We start from the raw sequence: 18,683 nt of genomic DNA, 5'->3' as shown, positions 1-18,683 counted from the left end.
GGAGAATATTCTGTCATGAAAGACTGAAGGACGAAAATGCCCCATACCTCACATCACACATACAGATACAGATGCATGTACACGCAGAAACTCCCATAGTATAGACGTGCCACACGACACTCCATAGACGTGCCACACGACACTCCATAGACGTGCCACACGACACACTCACAACCACACTTCATCCTGCTAACAAACACAATCCTCCACCTACGACTTTCTGTCCTCTTTGGCGTTGCCCCACCCACACTTCACTCTCCTACCAGATACTTCACTCTCCTACCAGATACTTCACTCTCCTACCAGATACTTCACTCTCCTACCAGATACTTCACTCTCCTACCAGATACTTCACTCTCCTACCAGATACTTTACCCTCCCATCAGACAGCCTACCACGTTGTCCCCTTTGGCGTTGCCCCACCCACACTTCACTCTCCTACCAGATACTTTACCCTCCCATCAGACAGCCTACCACGTTGTCCCCTTTGGCGTTGCCCCACCCACACTTCACTCTCCTACCAGATACTTTACCCTCCCATCAGACAGCCTACCACGTTGTCCTCTTTGGCGTTGCCCCACCCACACTTCACTCTCCTACCAGATACTTTACCCTCCCATCAGACAGCCTACCACGTTGTCCCCTTTGGCTTGGTAAGGCAAACACTGCTACAGGCCACACCCCACCCCCCGGGCTCCCCTCACACCCCACCCCCCGGGCTCCCCTCACACCCCACTCACACGGAGCACGACGCACAAGTTTGTGTATCATGTGTGCTCCGACTTTGGACATCTTGACATTGTTTGTAACCCAGCACTACGCCATCTCAGCGCTTTCTTGTCGTATCTCCAATTTTTAAAAAAAGTGAAGATGTCACATCTTCTTAAGCTCACTCTTTGTTGTGAACTGTTTTCACCTTATTAAAAACTGAGATAGGACAAGAAAGCACTGGGGTCACGACTAAACAAATCACCCACTACTGTCATGATCATTTCAAGTTTCCCTTTCCCCAGAGGGTCATCTATTAAATAAATGCACTTCTTCCCTCGCGGAGACCCAAGGTTGGAGCTCTGGCCTTCTCTAGCCGGCAGATGTTTCCACGTGACCTTGAACTACAACCAGCAGAGAAGGGAGTACCGGTACCTCCCACTGCACCTTTCTCCCAAAGTCACCGACACTTCAGCCTGAGAAAATGTCAACTAAGCCTCGACGACATCATACAAGATTATGTACAATCTCACGACACCAGAGAGGGCTACGTGTCCTCCAGCAACATCCTGTCTTCCTTCAACACCATCTCTCGACTTCGCTTCAGCATGGCACGCACTTTGCTCATCAGGTCCTAGAGAAAAAAAAATCAATTTCAAAAAAAGTTTTAGTAAGAGTTTTACAGCACTTGCAACACAATAAGGTTATATAAGTGCCGAAGAATAGATGTGTTACAAGAGAGTAATAAACACAAAAAAGAAGGAGGGGAGATCAGGACAATAGATGTTTGAGAGGAAAGAAGGAGCAAACCACACCAGAGCACCCGCCAACTACCCACAAAATCAGATTTTCCAAGAACAGGCCGATCTATGCAGTTTTCCATACAAAGACAATCTGTATTGCACGAGAGAACAGAATTAAAATCTTCTCCAAAGTCGTGTTCGTTAAAGTAGTAGAAAACTACTCCCCAAAGCTAGACTAGGATTTAATTTTCCCTCCCGTTTCACAAATGATTACACAGAAGATTTTGTTTCAAAAGAAATTCCCCTTTTCCACAAAGAAATTCAACACGTTGCGGTCACATCTCGCTGATCGGCGATGTTTACCACACAGTCTCAATGGATTTTCCCAAAAATGCCTTTGCCTTTGATGGCAAGAGTTTTTACTACAGTAGTCTCCGCCTAAGATCCCACCGCTTACGATCCCGGTTCGCTTAAGATCCCGCTGTTTTAAGAAAACAGAATTTTTACTATACAAAAGTCACCCCTAAGATCCCGCTCTGATTCACTCTGAAGGTCTACATTCGGCTAAGATCCCGCATTTCAGATCATAATTTGCGGAAAAAACCGCGGGCGGGACAGCCGATCAACCAAGAGTGAAAATTTGAGATCAATAAACTGTCCGTTGCGTCAAAGATCAACCACTATCGTGAATGTGATCACGTACACGTTGTAAAACTCGATGAAGCGATACAATGTTTGCCCCTGACGGGATCACACCGGGGTGTGAACTGACCGACGCGTTTGTTTTCCCCGAACATCGCACTCACACCTGAGCTATCCCCCTAAACTTACATCACTCGCTGGGTGGGTAGGGCCTACACGTTCGCTCCTGGCGGGATCACATTGAACTGTGAACTCTTCCCTGACCATTGGAGAAGTTGTTTCAGATTCTACTCCCGAATTTGCGAGACAGACTGAATTTTAATTAGTGCGTTCACAACGTAATGGTGTGTAACGACAAAGGCGGTTAAGGGAGATGGAAAGCTATACATTTTCGACAGGTAAGGGGGAGGAGAGGGGCAACTTGATAAGCGTAGATCTTGAGCCTCATGATAGGATAATAAGTGAAAATGGCACGCCTCATCCCACTATACCCTGTGATAGATCATCAAGGTTAACCACTCTTTGCTCGCCATACGTCATAAACCCACCAAGCGGTCACGTCAGTTCATTTTAGAGTGGAGGGAGACCATTTTACCGATTGTAAGCCTTAACATGAGTCACCATAGATTCTTCCCTGGGTTCGTCGGTTAAGATCCCGGTTCGCCTAAGATCCCGCTTTTTCTTGCTCCCGAGCACCGGGATCTTAGGCGGAGACTACTGTATAAGAGCCTTGTGATGGCACAGTGTTACTCTGACAGACAGACAGACAGACAGACAGGAGAAACTTACCGTGGAGGATGCGGCGCTGCTTGTCCCCTCTCCGACGGAACGGCTGGCCGTGCTGCCCCGTGTGTCGCTGTGTGGGGCTGGAGAGTTACACTGACTAGTGGACGAGTTGGTCAGCCGGTCATCCGCCCTTTCACTGAGGGGGGAGTCACACACAGAGAGGGTCAAGGTAACACAGTCAGTAGAGTTTCAGTAAGCGCTTTACGGCACTTGCAACACAATAAGGTCATATGAGTGCCGAAGATTAGAGGTGTTATAAGAGAGTAACAAACACAAAATAGAAGGAGGGGAGATAAGGGCGAAAGATGTTTGATAGGAAAGAAGACACACACACAGGGTCAGTTGTCAGAACAAGCAGACACATCCTTTAGGCAATGTAGAAAAGTTCACCACATTGTTTACCAAATTGTAAAAAAATGTAAGAACAAACAAACAGAGATAAGGAAAGACAGAAGCACGATAATACTGGCAGACAAAGGGCTCCGACTCCATGGGAGAGGCAAAAGTACAACAGTATAGTCCCGCTACAGCTTTATCTACCATCACTGGACAACAGAAAGAAACCAGAATCGAAACATTAAAACTTTCCAGACAGTGGTGCGTAGTCCATAGGCTGACCTTGACCAGCGGGGTCAAGGTGACTTGTCTCTTAAATAACCTAAGTATTGTCAAAGGGGGCATGAAACAGTTGCAGTCATTAACTATATCGCGACCTCAGTGCTTTCTTGTCGCGTCTCTATTTTTAATAACAGTGAAAACAGTTCAGAACAAAGAGTGAGCTCAAGAAGAAGTCACAATTTTCACTGTTGAAAAAATAAAAATGGAGTTACACCAAGAAAGCACTGAAGTCACAATATGACACCCCCCCCCCCCCCCACTCAAAGATTTGAGACACCAACCTGTGAAGCAGAGATTTGGAATGACGACCGCTGGGAACTGGGATGTCACTTAGATCTGTGACCGACGGGAAGGCGTGATTACTGTTCTCCGCGACAGACGGGAAGGCGGGGTAACTGCCGTCTGCGACAGACGAGAAGGCAGGGTAACTGCCGTCTGCGACAGACGAGAAGGCAGGGTTGCCACCCTCCGCAACGGAAGGAAAGGCGGAGTTGCTGCTCTCCGTGACAGACGGGAAGGCGGGGTTACTGTTGTCTGTGTCCACACTGATGGCCCGCGGGGGAGCGGGGGGCGTGGGCTCCACAATCTCCACGTCGCTACCGTCACTGGTGGTCTCCGCGTGGCCTCTCCCATTGGTCTTTGGGGCAGCGGGTTTCTCCGACTCCTTCTCTCGACTCCGACGGTGAGATTTTTCTTTCTTCTTCTTTTCCTTGTCTTTGTCCTTGGATTTGTGCTTAGAGTGGCGAGATTTGTCCTTGGATTTCCTCACTGGTGACCTGGGAGGGAGAAGAAAACAGTCCCCAATGCAATACCATGACAGGAAATCAAACATTTTGTCAAACGAGAAAAGACGTACAGTAGAAAAAGTGTTACAGACATAGCAGCTTCATCTGAATAAATGTGATCATTGAAGAGCTGGCCGTCTTGCCCCTGTCTGTTGGTTTTATTTTAGTAAGAGTTTTACGGCACTTGTAACACAATAAGGTCATAAGGGCCGCAGATTAGAGGTGTTACAAGATTTTTTTAGCAGAGGTTTTACGGCGATCACAAATACATAAGGTCATATGAGCGCCAGAAGATTAGAGGTGTTACAAGACAGTAACAAACACAAAAAAGGAGTGGAGATGCAGTCGATAGATGTTTGATAGGAAAGAAGGAGCAAACCACACCAGAGCACCCGCCAACCACCCACTCGTCACACATCACAGGCGGACACTGGCTCGAGATCTCACCTGGACTTTGACCTCTTGTGCTTCTTCTTCTTCTCCTCCTTCCTGGGCGACCTTGAGCGCGACCTCTTGCCCAGGTCTCGGTTCCTCCCTCTCTGCCAGGTAGGCGCTCGGTCGTGCGAGGCTGACCACTGGCTGCCCTGACCGCTCCACCGCGGGGGGCTGGGTCTGTGCGGGGACCTGAGGAGACATCTCCATCAATCAACAAGTGAGTCACAACATGGTGGAATCAGGTGCTCATCAAAATAATGAAATAGCAGAAAACGGCATTTTTCTGCCGGTTACACAATTTGTAAACTTTTTTTGGCTCAACATCTTTGTTGTCCATTTAACAACAAATGTCTGTTAGGATTATCTCCAAAACCATGGATTCTGTAAGGGATATATCCAAAACCATGGATTCTGTAAGGGATATATCCAAAACCATGGTTTCTGTAAGGGATATATCCAAAACCACGGATTTCAGGAACAAAAATTGTAAATTTTCATTTCCAAAGGACTGTGAAGCCGTAGATTGATACTTTCAATAGCACCAAAAAAAAAAAAAAAAAAAAAAAAAAAAAAAAAACCTAGAACATCCCGTACATTTTGAGAACTTCTAAAACGTATCACAAAGCACAACTTCCCTCCTCGCCTCCCTACCTCACCTTCTTGTTTTAGTTTTAGTAAGAGTTTTACGGCACTTGCAGAATAGATGTGTTACAAGAGAGTAACAAACACTAAAAAGAAGGAGGAGAGATAAAGATGATAGATGTTTGATATGAAAACAGCAAACCACACCAGAGCACCCGCCAACTGCCCGTTAGAGATACAATGTCCATTGATTCTTTGAATAGCACAACAACAACAACAACAAAAAACCACACCAGAGCACCCGCCAACCACCTCACCTTCTATCCAGGCTGTAAGCGCTAGGGGGCGTTGGTGAGCGTCGTCTTCGCTTCCGCTCGCGTGGTGACCTTGACCTCTCCGAGCGACTGCTGTCCACTTTCTGGGGCAGCGGCTGGTTGTTGTACTCAAACACCACGGGGGCCGGGCCGCCTTCACCTGACAGACAGACAGACACCACACAGTTTGTTAGGTTTTACGGCGCTCACAACTGCATAAGGTCATATGGGTGCCAAGGGATGGATGTCAACAGGGAAGTCCTTACAGGGAATCAGACTTACTCTGCTCACCTCTCTAGCTTCAACAGCACAAAGTCTGCTTCGACTATCAAGGCACCCCGGAAATAGCGGGTCACAAGAGAGTGACAAACATACAAGAGAAGTAGAGGATAAAATGCCGATAGTAAGGATAAGGAAAGAAAAAGCAGCAGTTTCCTGTTGTAGATCAGGCACAGTTATGAGCATGACATTGTTGGACCAGCCCATTTACAATTCTACTGTGCATTAGAACGAGAAATGTCCCCCCCCTTTGGGAATGGCCTAAAGACACTTCAGTCAGTGGCACCGCCCCGGGGGGTGGGGGGGGCGCCAAATGTTCCCTCCAGCCCTCATTTACCCTATGTGAAAAGAAGCATGTCGGCTCACCCACATACAGAGCCTCCTGTCTAAGAACATCCACTCACCCACATACAGAGCCTCCTGTCTAAGAACATCCACTCACCCACATACAGAGCCTCCTGCTCTTCCGTTGACCCTGCGGGGGCGGCTGACTCTGCTGGCTGATTGGCTCGGAGGAGGTTGAGAAACATGGCCGCCTTCTTCTTCCTCTCGGCCTGCAGCTGTTTCTCCCGGTGGCTCTGGGACAGGCGCTCCTTCATGGCACTTGCCAGCTTGTCCTTCAGCTTCTCCTCCACTGGGGGGGAAATACAGGGGGGGGGGGGGGAGAGGAGGGGGGACTTCCAGTTGAGTGTCAAAGGACAAGGAAAGTTTTGTTCGTTTTAGTAAGGTTTTACGGCGCTCCAACACAATAAGGTCATATGAGTGCCGTAGATTAGAAGTGCTACAAGAGAGAAACAAACACATAATGGAAGGAGGGGAGATAAGAACAACAGATGTTGGATAGGAAAGCAACCGAACAAGGGGCAAAAACTTTACCTTTTTCTCAAAACAGCACTTTTTCAGAATAGCCCCCTTGTGCTTAAAAGCGAACAATAAACTGCAGGGAAGTTATAGCCAAAGACTTTAACACCGCTGACAGAAGAAATGTTAAGATAGCCACGCCCAGCAAGCTGTACCAAAGATGGTACATAACAAGTTCACTCCTCTCTTTGAGCCAAGTAAAAAAAGTGTCCTCAAAATCCGATGGCGCCCTCTTCGAAAAAGTGTGGACTTTGCGAACAGAGTTACTCTATTTGTGTGAAAAACAAAAAAGCTAAACTAACAAACTGTGCTATTCCTATTCTTCTTCTGAAGAAACGAAAGAGAGTTTCAAAACAAAGACTGCAGCGCCATCTAAACCAATGCGCGGACTTTCGCAAACACTTTTTTGGCTGAGTGAACTATCTCGTTATGTATGATCTTTGACTGAGTGAACTATCTGGTTATGTATGATCTTTGGCTGAGTGAACTATCTCTTTATGTATGATCTTTGACTGAGTGAACTATCAGGTAATGTATGATCTTTGACTGAGTGAACTATCAGGTTATGTATGATCTGTGGCTGAGTGAACTATCAGGTTATGTATGATCTTTGACTGAGTGAACTATCTGGTTATGTATGATCTTTGGCTGAGTGAACTATCTGGTTATGTATGATCTTTGGCTGAGTGAACTATCTCGCTATGTATGATCTTTCATTGCACTCACTCTCTTTGTTGGAGTCCTCGTCTCCCGACACACTGGCGGACACACTGACGGGCGGCGTGGCTGCGCGCGACGAGGCCTCTGACCGTGTCTCCGTCTGCTGCTGCTTCCCTTCCTCTGAAACAACAACCAACGAATGTCGCTTGTGAGTCTTTAAAAAGTTTTAGTAAGAGTTTAACGGCACTTGCAACACAATAAGGTCATATAAATGCCGAAGATTTTTAGATTTAGTTTTAGTAGAGGTTTTACGGCGCTTACAACTGCATAAGGTCATATGAGCGCAAAGGGGTGGATGTCAACAGAGAAGTCCTTACAGGAGATTAGAGGTGTTACAAGAGAGTAACAAACAAAAATTAGGAGGAGAGATCTGGACGATAGACGTTTGATAGGAAAGAAGAAGCAAACAACACGAGAGCACCCGCCTACTACCCACTAGCCCAGGATAGAGAAAGATTGAAAGTTTTTGTCCGTGGCCTATACCCTGGTGCAGGGTGAGAAAGACGACGAATATTTCATGAGAGAGCCAGCTACCCGACAACACAGTCAATCTCACCGTCGCTGCTGTCGTACTGGAACAGCGTGGTCTTGGACTTGGCGGCCTTGACCTTGGAACTGCCGCTGTTCTCCTGCTCCCTGGAGCGTGCGCGGATGGAGAAGCTGACGCTGCGCTGCTGGCTGGCCGGGGAGTCGGACTTGTCGTCTCCCTTGTCCTCCGGCTCAGGCTGGGGGAGCAGACTCTTGAACTCCTGCATGAAGTAGACACACAGACATTGTTATTCGTTTTCCGAAGAGTTTTACAGCACTTGCAACACAATAAGGTTATATAAGTGCAGAGGATTAGAGGTGTTACAAGAAAGTAACAAACACAAAAAAAGAAGGAGAGATCAGGACGTTTTTCTTTAGTAAGTGTTTTATGGCGCTCACAAGTGCATAAGGTTAAATGAGCGTGCGGGACACATTAAACAGTTTCAGTTGGTACGAAATTTTGAATTTTGCTTGGGTGGTGGCCGAAGCCTACTCTTATCAATTTTAGACCACCAAGGGATCTTTAACGTTCGCAACTTGCACACGGGACCTCCAAATTTTTTTGCCCTTGTCCGAGAAGGCTAGGTGTAGATCTTTCCAACTAGAAGATCAGGGTGTGGCTAAAAAACCACAGTAAGAAGGAGCAAAGGAGTAGCAGTAGAAAGGCTGCAGAAAGAGTCCGGAGCCCAGAAGAGGGGGAATTGAATGAGAGGCGTACACCTTAACTTCTAGGCCCTGAGAGCCCCCTCATAGTCCCTCTACATGACTGTTTCGTTTTACACACTCAAGGAGACAAAAAATTATGGAAGCTGGCTGCCCCAACCCTGCCCTAGCAGAAAGACGGAGAAACTAGATGAAATCTCCGCCCCACGTGGGAATCAAACGAAAGTTCCTTGACTTCGAGCATATCCACGTATCATGCGGTCAAAAATTTGTGGTGCAACTTATCCTCAAATATCTGTTTAACAGGAGAATCAATGTCACCCATACTTTGCATATCAGTTGTATCAATTTGTCTTAACTTAATCACATTTTTCCACAACAATTGAGGCCCAATTAAAAAACTTTTCTTCATAAATTTATATAAAATACTATTTATCTCCATCACACGGAAAATATGATTGTTCACAGCACTTCCCGCCTCTCGCACACATTTTGCATACGCATATGGCCTACGTCACAGCTCACCAATGACACTTTTTAATGGCAAAACATCTTACAAGAAATTAATTTTAAAGTGAACACATTTTTTGCACTAAATGTTCCCTAAACATATGTTCAATAAGCATACATTTGCGAATAGAAAAAAATGACAGACTTGCTCTTGAAAGCGATATTGCCCGAGATTTAAAAGCTGTAGAAACCACTGAATTTTAGTTTTTATTAATGAATTTTCTAGAATACAGCATGCGGGAGTTTGAGAAAATATTAATCTGTTAAGACAAACTGATATGAGTCATTGTGCAAAAGTAGGAGAATTCTATGCTCCATAGTTAAGGAGATATTTGACAATAAGTTGCGCCATGCATTTTTGACCGCTCTATAGTAAACAAGACAGAAAGAGGCAGTACTTACCCGTAAATAGCTCTCCTTCATGACCCCCCCGTACACGAGACAGAAAGAGAGGCGGCAGTTACCCGTAAATAGCCCCCCCCCGTACACGAGACAGAAAAAGGCAGCACTTACCCGTAAATAGCTTTCCTTCATGATGCTGTAGTAGGGGAAGTAAGCGTGATACTCATTCAGGAACTGGAAGCGCAGGTCTTTGCGGCTCTTCACAACCATCTCAAACTCCTCCCCATTCTTTGCCACGTACATGGCCATGTGGTCGATGATTGGCTGCACGTCGGGAGGGGGCGGGGCTATTGGATTAGGTCCTTCCGGTCGCAGAACAGCTTGCTTTTCCTTCGCTTTTGGTGATTTTCTGAAGAAATAAAAACAAAAAACATTTCGCATGTGATTTAAACAGTGAATTTTTTCCTGTCTTCTTTGACAAGTCTTAGCTCATCTTTACATTTTGAGATTCGGTCCACATCTTGTACAAGGTCCAAAACAAAGCATACCTTGAGCCACCGGCACTGGGCAACCTCATGTGACTTTCTGCTCCAATGATTAACTCTTTACAGCACAATCATTTTCTCAATGACTAGAGAATTTCCAGTAAATGAGTGTTCCTGTAGCAACAATATTATGTACAGTGCAGCCTCTCTATAACAACATCGTCGGGACCAGAAAAAAATGTCGTTATAGACAGTTGTCATAACAGAGAGGCAACCAAAAATATTACTAACGATACATAAGGGAAAAATGGGGACCTGGGCACCATGTCACTTTACAGAGGATGTCGTTATATCGCAGATCGTTATAGAGAGGACGCACTGTATACATACAAAAGAAGGAAAACTTGTGCACCAGCTCACCTGCGATCTCTCCTCCTCCTGTGGGAGCGCGAGTCTCGACTCCGCGATGACGAAGATGAAGACGACGACGAAGAAGAGCTATCCGAGCTGGACGACCTCCGCTTCCTGTCCTTCCTCCGCGGCGGGGTCTCCACCGATGGGTCGCCAGCTGCGCTGGGCTCTGTGCCTGGCGGGAGAGGCTGGCCGTACAGCTGTTCCACCAACTCCTGCCCGTTGAGAGAGCGTACGATGGGGAGGGAGACGGGTTCGGTGCCGGGGGGAGGGGGGTTGCCCGGGTGGTATGAGGTCTGGGGCTCTGGGTAGGAGGAGGCGGCCGGTGGCACCACCTCGGAGGGAGGGGGCGGGGTAACGGCCGGTGCTGTGGAGGCTTTGGCTCTGGGGAAGGAGGGAACGACAGAAGGACGTGAGAGAGAACGGCAGGAAAATAGCATCGACTGCATAGGGGGAAGGAGGGAGGGAGAATCATCATAACAAATGAAAATTTGTGTCGAAAGGGGTTGTGATCGGTCCTTAAAAATGCTGTCCATTTTTTAATACTTGTGATTTTATACAGTTCATTAGTTGTACCAAAAGCATATCCAGAGATCTTGCTGGCTTTCATTCTGATTCGGTCACAAGCCAATTCTATTTAGCTGTCAGCTGTCTTTCACATTGATCTGTCTACAGGGGGGAGAAAAACACCCACTAGGCACAATAGCCCATGCTTTGTCTCAGACACAAACTGTGTGGGTCTTACAAAACCAGCCCCCCCCCCCCCCCCCCCCCACCATGGGCAATACATCCACGAAGACTAGGAACTAATACATCCGTCTGTTCCTTTAGTATCTCCAACACGACACATGCTACTTGCTCAAGAGTTTATTCTGAACTGCACTGCCGTAGTTCGCGAGTGATTCGTGAAAAACACATCGTAATGGTCACGTGATACACACAGATATAACGGACATAATTCGAATAATACAACGATCACAACCACACGGTTACTCTCTCTAACCTCTCTTAAAAAAACATCTGTCTGTTCCCCAGCCCAATCAACAAAAGCATGACAGACATACGGCCAACGCACACTTCCGTTTCTTTCTCTGTACAGGTATTATTTTAGTGCAGACGAGGAGGAGGCTTCTAAAATTGATCTAAGTTGGAAAGGACAGACAGAAAAAACTAAAAATATCATGAAATTGTGGCAAAAGAGAACCCCTTCACTCTATGTAGGTAACGACTGACAAAACTTACGGCTCTGAGTTACCCCGAATCGACTTGATCAAAGCGCCGTACGGCGTGTCGTGGATGGAGACTTTGGGCAGCTCAATCGGCTTCCACGGCTGAAAGGACAAAGGGAGGAACTAAATGTTACTTTACAAGACACATAACATCTTTTTCTTACAATCAATTCAAACTTTGTTTTACTAAGTGTTTTACGGCACTTGCAACACAATAAGGTCATATAAGTGCCGAAGACTAGAGGTGTTACAAGAAAGTAACAAAAATAAAAAAGAAGGAGGGGAGATAAGGATGATAGATGTTCGGTAGGAAAGAAGTAGTAAACCACACCAGAGCACCCGCCAACTACCCACCATCCCATCTTTTTCACACTTCACTTTAATGGGAACACTGAGATATTGTTGAGGCACATCTTTATTGGATTCACCACCAAAATAAACAAATCAAACAGATAGACCAACAGCAGAAAGTTACTACTCCACAGTTAAATACTTCCGTACGCCAACATTTAAAATTAGGCGGAGTAGAACAAGAAGACCTTTCAAGCGAATCATTCCTCTCAGTTTTACACAATTCTTTTGTTTGCTACAGTAAGGTTTTACGGCGCTCCCAACTGCATAAGGTCATATGAGCGCCACGGGGTGGATGTCAACAGAGAAGTCCAAACGGGGAGTCAGACTTACTCTGCTCACCTCTCTAGCCTCAACAGCACAAAGTCTGCTTCGATTATCAAGGCACCCCGGAAATAGCAGTTCACAAAAGAGTGACAAACATACAAAAGAAGTAGAGGAATATGACAATAGTAAGGAAGAGCAAAGAAAAAATAGAAAATAAAATTAGATCACATGAGAACAGAATAGCGTGCTGTTGAGGCTAGAGAGGTGAGCAGAGTAAGCCTGATTCCCGGTAAGGACTTTTCTGTCGATATACACCCCTTGGCACTCATATAACCTTGTGCAGTTGCCAGCTCCGAAAAAACTCTACTAAAACTTAACTAAAAACTAGCAGCAAGAAGGGAAAAAAACACACGTCAGATCCCAGGAGAACAGGAAGGGAGCCACAAGTTTCCCTGTACTCACCGGTGGTGGAGGGGGCGGCAGCTGCGTGGTGGATGACAGAGATGGATGCAGGTAGCCGTGACCCTCGTGCTCATCCTCTGAAACACGACAAAACATATCCGATAAACATGTCGTTTGCCCACAGAAAAACATATCGAATAATCATGAGGTGATATGCTCACAATAAAACATATCCAGTAAACACGAGAGAGCCATACACACACACACAAACAGACACACCCTGCTTCTCCTGCTCCTGGTGTGGCCTGTGAGAGACAGACAGATACTAGAGTAAGAGAGCCACACACACACACCAACACACAGACGGACAGACGCACCCTGCTTCTCCTCCTCCTCCTGACACACACACACACACACACAGACAGACAGACAGACTCACCCTGCTCCTCCTCCTCCTCCTCCTGACACACACACAGACAGACAGACAGACAGACAGACTCACCCTGCTTCTCCTCCTCCTCCTCCTCCTGACACACACACACACAGACACAGACAGACAGACAGACAGACAGACAGACAGACAGACAGACAGACTCACCCTGCTTCTCCTCCTCCTCCTCCTGATGCGGTCTGTACTTCCCCGACTTGATCATGGCCACCATGTGCTTGTAGTACGGGTTCAGCGCCTTCTCAAACGACAGGAAGTCAAACTGGCTGTTGCCGGCCTGCTTCGTCTTCAGCATGATCTCCATCTGAATGCCTTGTCTCGCGATGAAAGTCGCCGTCTTCTCGATCCGCGCATTTTCTTTTTTACAACATGGCTGCAACATAAGGAAGATTGTTGCTGAGCGGTATAATTAAGCGAGTAAAATCACACATCTAATTAACAGAAGACTGACGGTAATGATTATAAACACGCTACTCCCCCATCGCCCCAATTTCCCACTCATGAGGAGAGTTACTTCAACCCTGCCTGTCAAGACCACCCCAGGGTTCAGTGAGATACAACATTCTTGCACACAAACCGAAATACTCCACAGAACAAACTGGCAAATATAGGACATCTATTAGAGACCACATCTGGATTGATAACAACATTACAGACCACATTAAGGTCCACAGGATTAATCTGTGTAAGCGATGTGAACATACCACTGTCATTTCTGGAGGGACGCACAACTCTTTGGGGACGACAAAAGGCTCATCCTCCTCCTTGGTAGCAGCTGGGGAGGAAAAAACACACACTGGAGTTGTTTTAGTGTTGGTAGAGGTTTTACGGTGCTCGCAACTGCATGAGGTCATAGGAGCGCCAAGGGGTGGATGTCAACAGTCAAGTCTTTACAGGGAATCAGACTTACTCTGCTCACTTCTCTAGCCTCGACAGCACAAAGTCTGCTTCGACTATCAGGGCACCCGGAAATAGCGGGTCACAAGAGTGTGACAAACATACAAAAGAAGAAGAGGAAAATGTCAACAGTAAGGGTAAGGAAAGAAAAAGCAGAAGTTTCCCTTTGCAGTTCAGGCACAGTATGAGCGCGACATTGATGAATCAGCCCATTCACAATTCTACTGTGCATAAGAACATGTATGTTAATATCCCCCTTTTGAGAAGGGCCTGAAGACACTCCAGTCAGTAGCACCGCCTGGGGGGGGGGGGGGGTAGGAAAGTCGTTTATCCTTGAGGGAACAATAGCTTCCCCACAAGGGAATCAAATTAATGTTTCAAGCAGGTGAAGCAAAAGCGCACACATTACATCACAGACGACACAGGCGAGAATATTGTCACAAATATACGACTGACACTAGATTGAGTAAACATTCGAATTGTCACATTGTTTGAAGAAGCCACAATATGACTCACTTTTCCTACCGTAAACATAATGAACAACATACTGAACAACATATCGATAAATGACCTCTTGAGTACTATTTCACCATTCCACAGTGCATAACCCCAATCCATGGTAAGGCCTTTGCAACCACTGAACTGCCAGAGAAATTATCGACATAAAACATTCCTAGACGACTCTCACCAACCGAGCAGGGAACACATCCTCTTCACAAAATTACCAGGTACTTAAAAGGCCCTTCTGACATATCAGGAAAATGTAGTCCAAACAGGCTACTGGATGATCTATGACAATAATAGAATATATACAGCTGTCTAAATATAAAAATGTATTCTTCTCATCCATTCATTAAAACAAAAATTAAACAAAACTCAAACCATCAGACCATCCTTCACGTAATAAACTTCCTGTACTGAGTGTATTTCCCGTGAATAACTAAGGCACCGGGCAACTGAGAAGTCCTCCTACCTTTCAGGGTAGCGTCGTCCTGAGCTTCGTACCCGTACGGCTGCTCGTAGCTGAATCCCACAGCCTGGTAGCCTTCTTGTAGAGACAGGTAGTAACGTTTCCACTCTTCCTCTGAAAACACACAAAGTTCAACATTTTACAGAGTCATTGAGCACAACAGATGATAGTTGATACAACAATACTTGTCATTATCGCCATAAAACTTTTGAAGTGTAATTCATGAATCTTAGTATTTAGTTTTAGTAAGAGATTTATGGCTCAGCAACACAATAAGGTCACAATAGTGCCGAAGATTAGAGGCGTTACAAGACAGTAACAAACACAAAAAAGAAGGAGGAGAGATAAGGACAATAGATGTTTGATAGGAAAGAAGGAGCAAACCACACCAGAGCACCCGCCAACCACCCACATTCATGAATCTGCTAAAAGAAAGCAGTAGTGATATAGGAAAACTTTTGCACAAAATATATCCGTGCTACATGCATATATATTTACAACATACTTCTGAGTTCAAGAGCATTGTAAGAAGGGCAAGTAAAGAGACACTTCTCTTTTGTTGTGAACCCAATGTTTCGAATGGAAACATGGCAACGAATCATCATATATCAAAATATTCTTTTATAAAATTAACATCACTATCAAATTTGATTTCGTATTGTCTTGTTTAAGAAGTACATAAACGGTAATGTAAAAGTTTTATTCAACAACCTGTAGCGAGTCAATCACCCTTCAAAACGAGGAAAAGCATTTTCTAAATTGACCAAACTTCCACTGACCTTCATACATGGCTGCCTCCTGTACATCGGTGTTGAGCTCCAGATAGCGCTCCTCCTCGCACGCCTTCTCGATGGCTTCCTCCTCCTCCGAGAGCTGGACGGTCCTGTCCACACTGTCGGCGTCATGGGAGGCCAGGTCGTACAGGTGGCCCCGCCCGTCATATCTGTGGCAGTAAAGCGCACAACAGTGAAGCCCTGGTACACAGAGGGACTAACTTCATCGGAGATGAGAGCACAAAAATGACAGAGGGACTAACTTCATCGGAGATGACAGCACAAAATCACATAGCCTAAAACACACAGATAAGTAATGCAAAGAAAGCAGTGATTTTTATTATATTCTATCATGTGTAAAATAAAACTGGAAACAAAATCAATGTACTTAATTAAAAACGTTTCATGTCGAAACTTCAAAATGTACTAAAATACTTATCTGGAAGCACTAAAATAACAGCTCATGAATATTAATTAAATAAAAAATGCTGCTGCTTAATTCCAGCAGTATGTTAAAATAAACCAATATCTAACTTACTCTAAGTTTCTAGTTTGTCATTTATTATAAAGCTCATTGTATTGATAAAAGATAAAATTTAAAAAAGACTTCTAATCTCATCCATAAAAAGAGAAGAGAAGAAAGATCATGAAATGGAAACATGAACAAATTTATTTTTTCTGAAAAAGCATACCCATCCTTGCCATGCTAGTTCTACTTCATCTTGGCCCATCACTTTCACCTGAAAGTAAAGCATTTCCTCCACATGCCAACATTTCACATCAATAATCCTGAAACATACGACGTCATAAACAGCACAAACAAAATCTGTCCAATGTCATGTCACTGGATGGCTGAGGCATTGATTGAGGGTGATGAAGTTCTTAGAAGCTGACGGCACCACAAAAAGTATTGTGTGGTAATCTTGTTCCTCGGTTCGCACAGCCGTGTCAGTACGTGTGTGATTCTCTGTGTGTTCCTCCTGGGGTCAGGATCCATCAACTGGACCAACAATTAGTGTCATCATGTGATGTACATCATGCCTGTTACTTTTCACTTTCAACGACTTAATCTCCAGCTCCATGACATAGAGAATCTTATACAGATAAGATCAGGCGCTGAGCTGGTAAACGTTTGACAATTTAATTTAGAGTAACATCACTCATCAACAATTGTCAGATTCAAGAGTCAAAGTCATTTATCTCATAAATGCCATGCAGTCTATAGATGCTGCCTGGTGTTTGAAAACAAAGCACTGCACTAGATCTAGATATTTCACCATGTCAAAATAAAAGCAAATGACAGTAAAAGTATAAATCTACAATTGATTTGACTGTCATTCATGCATCCTGTCATGACGACTATGATCTGTCCACCACACTTTGAGTGCTTTGACTTTGATCTCACACAAAGTGGTGACAAGTTCTTTACGTCTGGTTCGAAAACTAATAAACTAATATAATTATGTGATTAAGTTGGTTCGACAACAGCTCGTAATCGTTATAACATCTGACATATCCAGGTGACATAGAAACCAGAAGCTGAAACACAAAACAGTGATGTTACGCGAGAATTGCACCGCGAATTGAAATACGAATCGAAACCTTGAAAAGTGTGACTCGCAGGGATCACAGACCTGTCAATCATCAGCCTTTCATCGCCCATCCATGGAATAAGAAGCTTGCCTTTATCGACATCTCTAGCCTTCTCATTGTCTCGAAATAATTTACAGGCATAGCCAAATACAAGCAAGTCCTCATTCTTATTTCTTTCATCACGTTGACTTGAGATGTCGGGCTCATCCCACCATAAAGACGCCGCCATTTTGAATAGTCATAATCAGCTCCGGCCTCATTGATTTATAATACAGGGGAGTGCTCACATTAGAGGGTTGGGGAATCCCGAAATGGTGCAAAACTGGATAATATGGCAGACTCGGATGGAAAGGTGGATTGGGTTTCAGCACGGAAGATCGCATCATCAGTACCATTTACAAATATCATTCTTCTATACAATTGGTGTTTAATAATAGGCCAAATGGTGATCGTTGCATTATTTCTTCTTGGTGGTCCATTTTTCTTTGGTTTTAGATTAAAATAGTTTTGGATGATAACACCCAAGACAGATGTAGACTTATTTTGACGCGAGATTGCAAGTTCGGTGGTTCGAGGCTCAGTTCAATACCTCGGACATGTGCTTTCCTAGATCGAAGAAAGCTTGAAGTCTGTGGGATTCGCGAATTGTCCATATTTTGGCTTGGTAGGGAGGGATATATGGATGTTAAATTCGGAGTATAGAGACAACACGCCTTTCAATGTTGCAAGGGACGTTAAACCTGAACAATTTCACAAATCTTGCATAAGCTTCTATTTTATTTCATTAATTATTTATTTATCATTTAATTTTTTTTTCTTTCGATCTCTAATTTTACAATACCTCTTCAGAAAATGCTTAGGCCTACTAAGCGTATTATACTTTTAAACAGATTAAGATTCCATAGCCTGTTGGTGACTTCAGGAAAGGTTGGACTATAGTTGAATTCTTGTTTTGGATTGTTCTGAATAGAACATCGTGATTTCCTAATTGGAGGGAAAGAGAGAGAGAGAGAGAGAGAGAGAGAGAGAGAGAGAGAGAGAGAGAGAGAGAGAGAGAGAGAGAGAGAGAGAGAGAGAGTGTTGTGTGTGTGTGTGTGTGTGTGTGTGTGTGTGTGTGTGTGTGTGTGTGTGTGTGTGTGTGTGTGTGTGTGTGAGAGAGAGAGAGAGAGAGAGAGAGAGAGAGAGAGAGAGAGAGAGACACAGAGAGAGAGAGATAGATAGAAAGAGAGAGAGACAGAGAGAGAGAGAGAGAGAGAGAGAGAGAGAGAGAGAGAGAGAGAGAGAGAGAGAGAGAGAGAGAGAGAGAGAGAGAGAGAGAGAGAGAGAGAGAGAGAAGAGGGG

The 18,683-nt window shown here is 44.9% G+C and overlaps 1 protein-coding gene across 3 annotated transcripts; it reads right to left on the bottom strand.

Annotated features, from left to right (window-relative positions):
- Positions 1 to 718: 718 nt before the first annotated feature.
- Positions 719 to 17,593, bottom strand: LOC101862208 (splicing factor, suppressor of white-apricot homolog). 3 transcript variants are annotated; one of them, XM_005106237.3, is made up of 17 exons: positions 17,384 to 17,593; positions 15,756 to 15,919; positions 14,980 to 15,090; positions 13,814 to 13,884; positions 13,260 to 13,482; positions 12,722 to 12,798; positions 11,655 to 11,743; positions 10,422 to 10,796; positions 9,688 to 9,925; positions 8,030 to 8,222; positions 7,480 to 7,593; positions 6,335 to 6,526; positions 5,617 to 5,773; positions 4,730 to 4,906; positions 3,779 to 4,273; positions 2,883 to 3,015; positions 719 to 1,342 (listed from the first exon to the last, which is right to left on the bottom strand). In XM_005106237.3, the coding sequence occupies exons 1-17, from the start codon at positions 17,569 to 17,571 to the stop codon at positions 1,256 to 1,258; spliced, it is 3,084 nt and encodes a 1,027-aa protein (XP_005106294.1). In that variant the 5' UTR covers positions 17,572 to 17,593; the 3' UTR covers positions 719 to 1,255. The 3 variants fall into 3 exon arrangements, with proteins under 3 accessions (XP_005106294.1, XP_035827744.1, XP_035827745.1); XM_035971851.1 differs by having other exon boundaries at positions 16,442 to 17,546; XM_035971852.1 differs by having other exon boundaries at positions 17,352 to 17,477.
- Between the last annotated feature and the right edge of the window lie 1,090 nt (positions 17,594 to 18,683).

This window comes from Aplysia californica, unplaced genomic scaffold, assembly GCF_000002075.1.
Source record: "Aplysia californica isolate F4 #8 unplaced genomic scaffold, AplCal3.0 scaffold00521, whole genome shotgun sequence".
Lineage (NCBI taxonomy): Eukaryota > Metazoa > Mollusca > Gastropoda > Aplysiida > Aplysiidae > Aplysia > Aplysia californica.
This window is presented reverse-complemented; position numbering and strand designations above follow the sequence as displayed.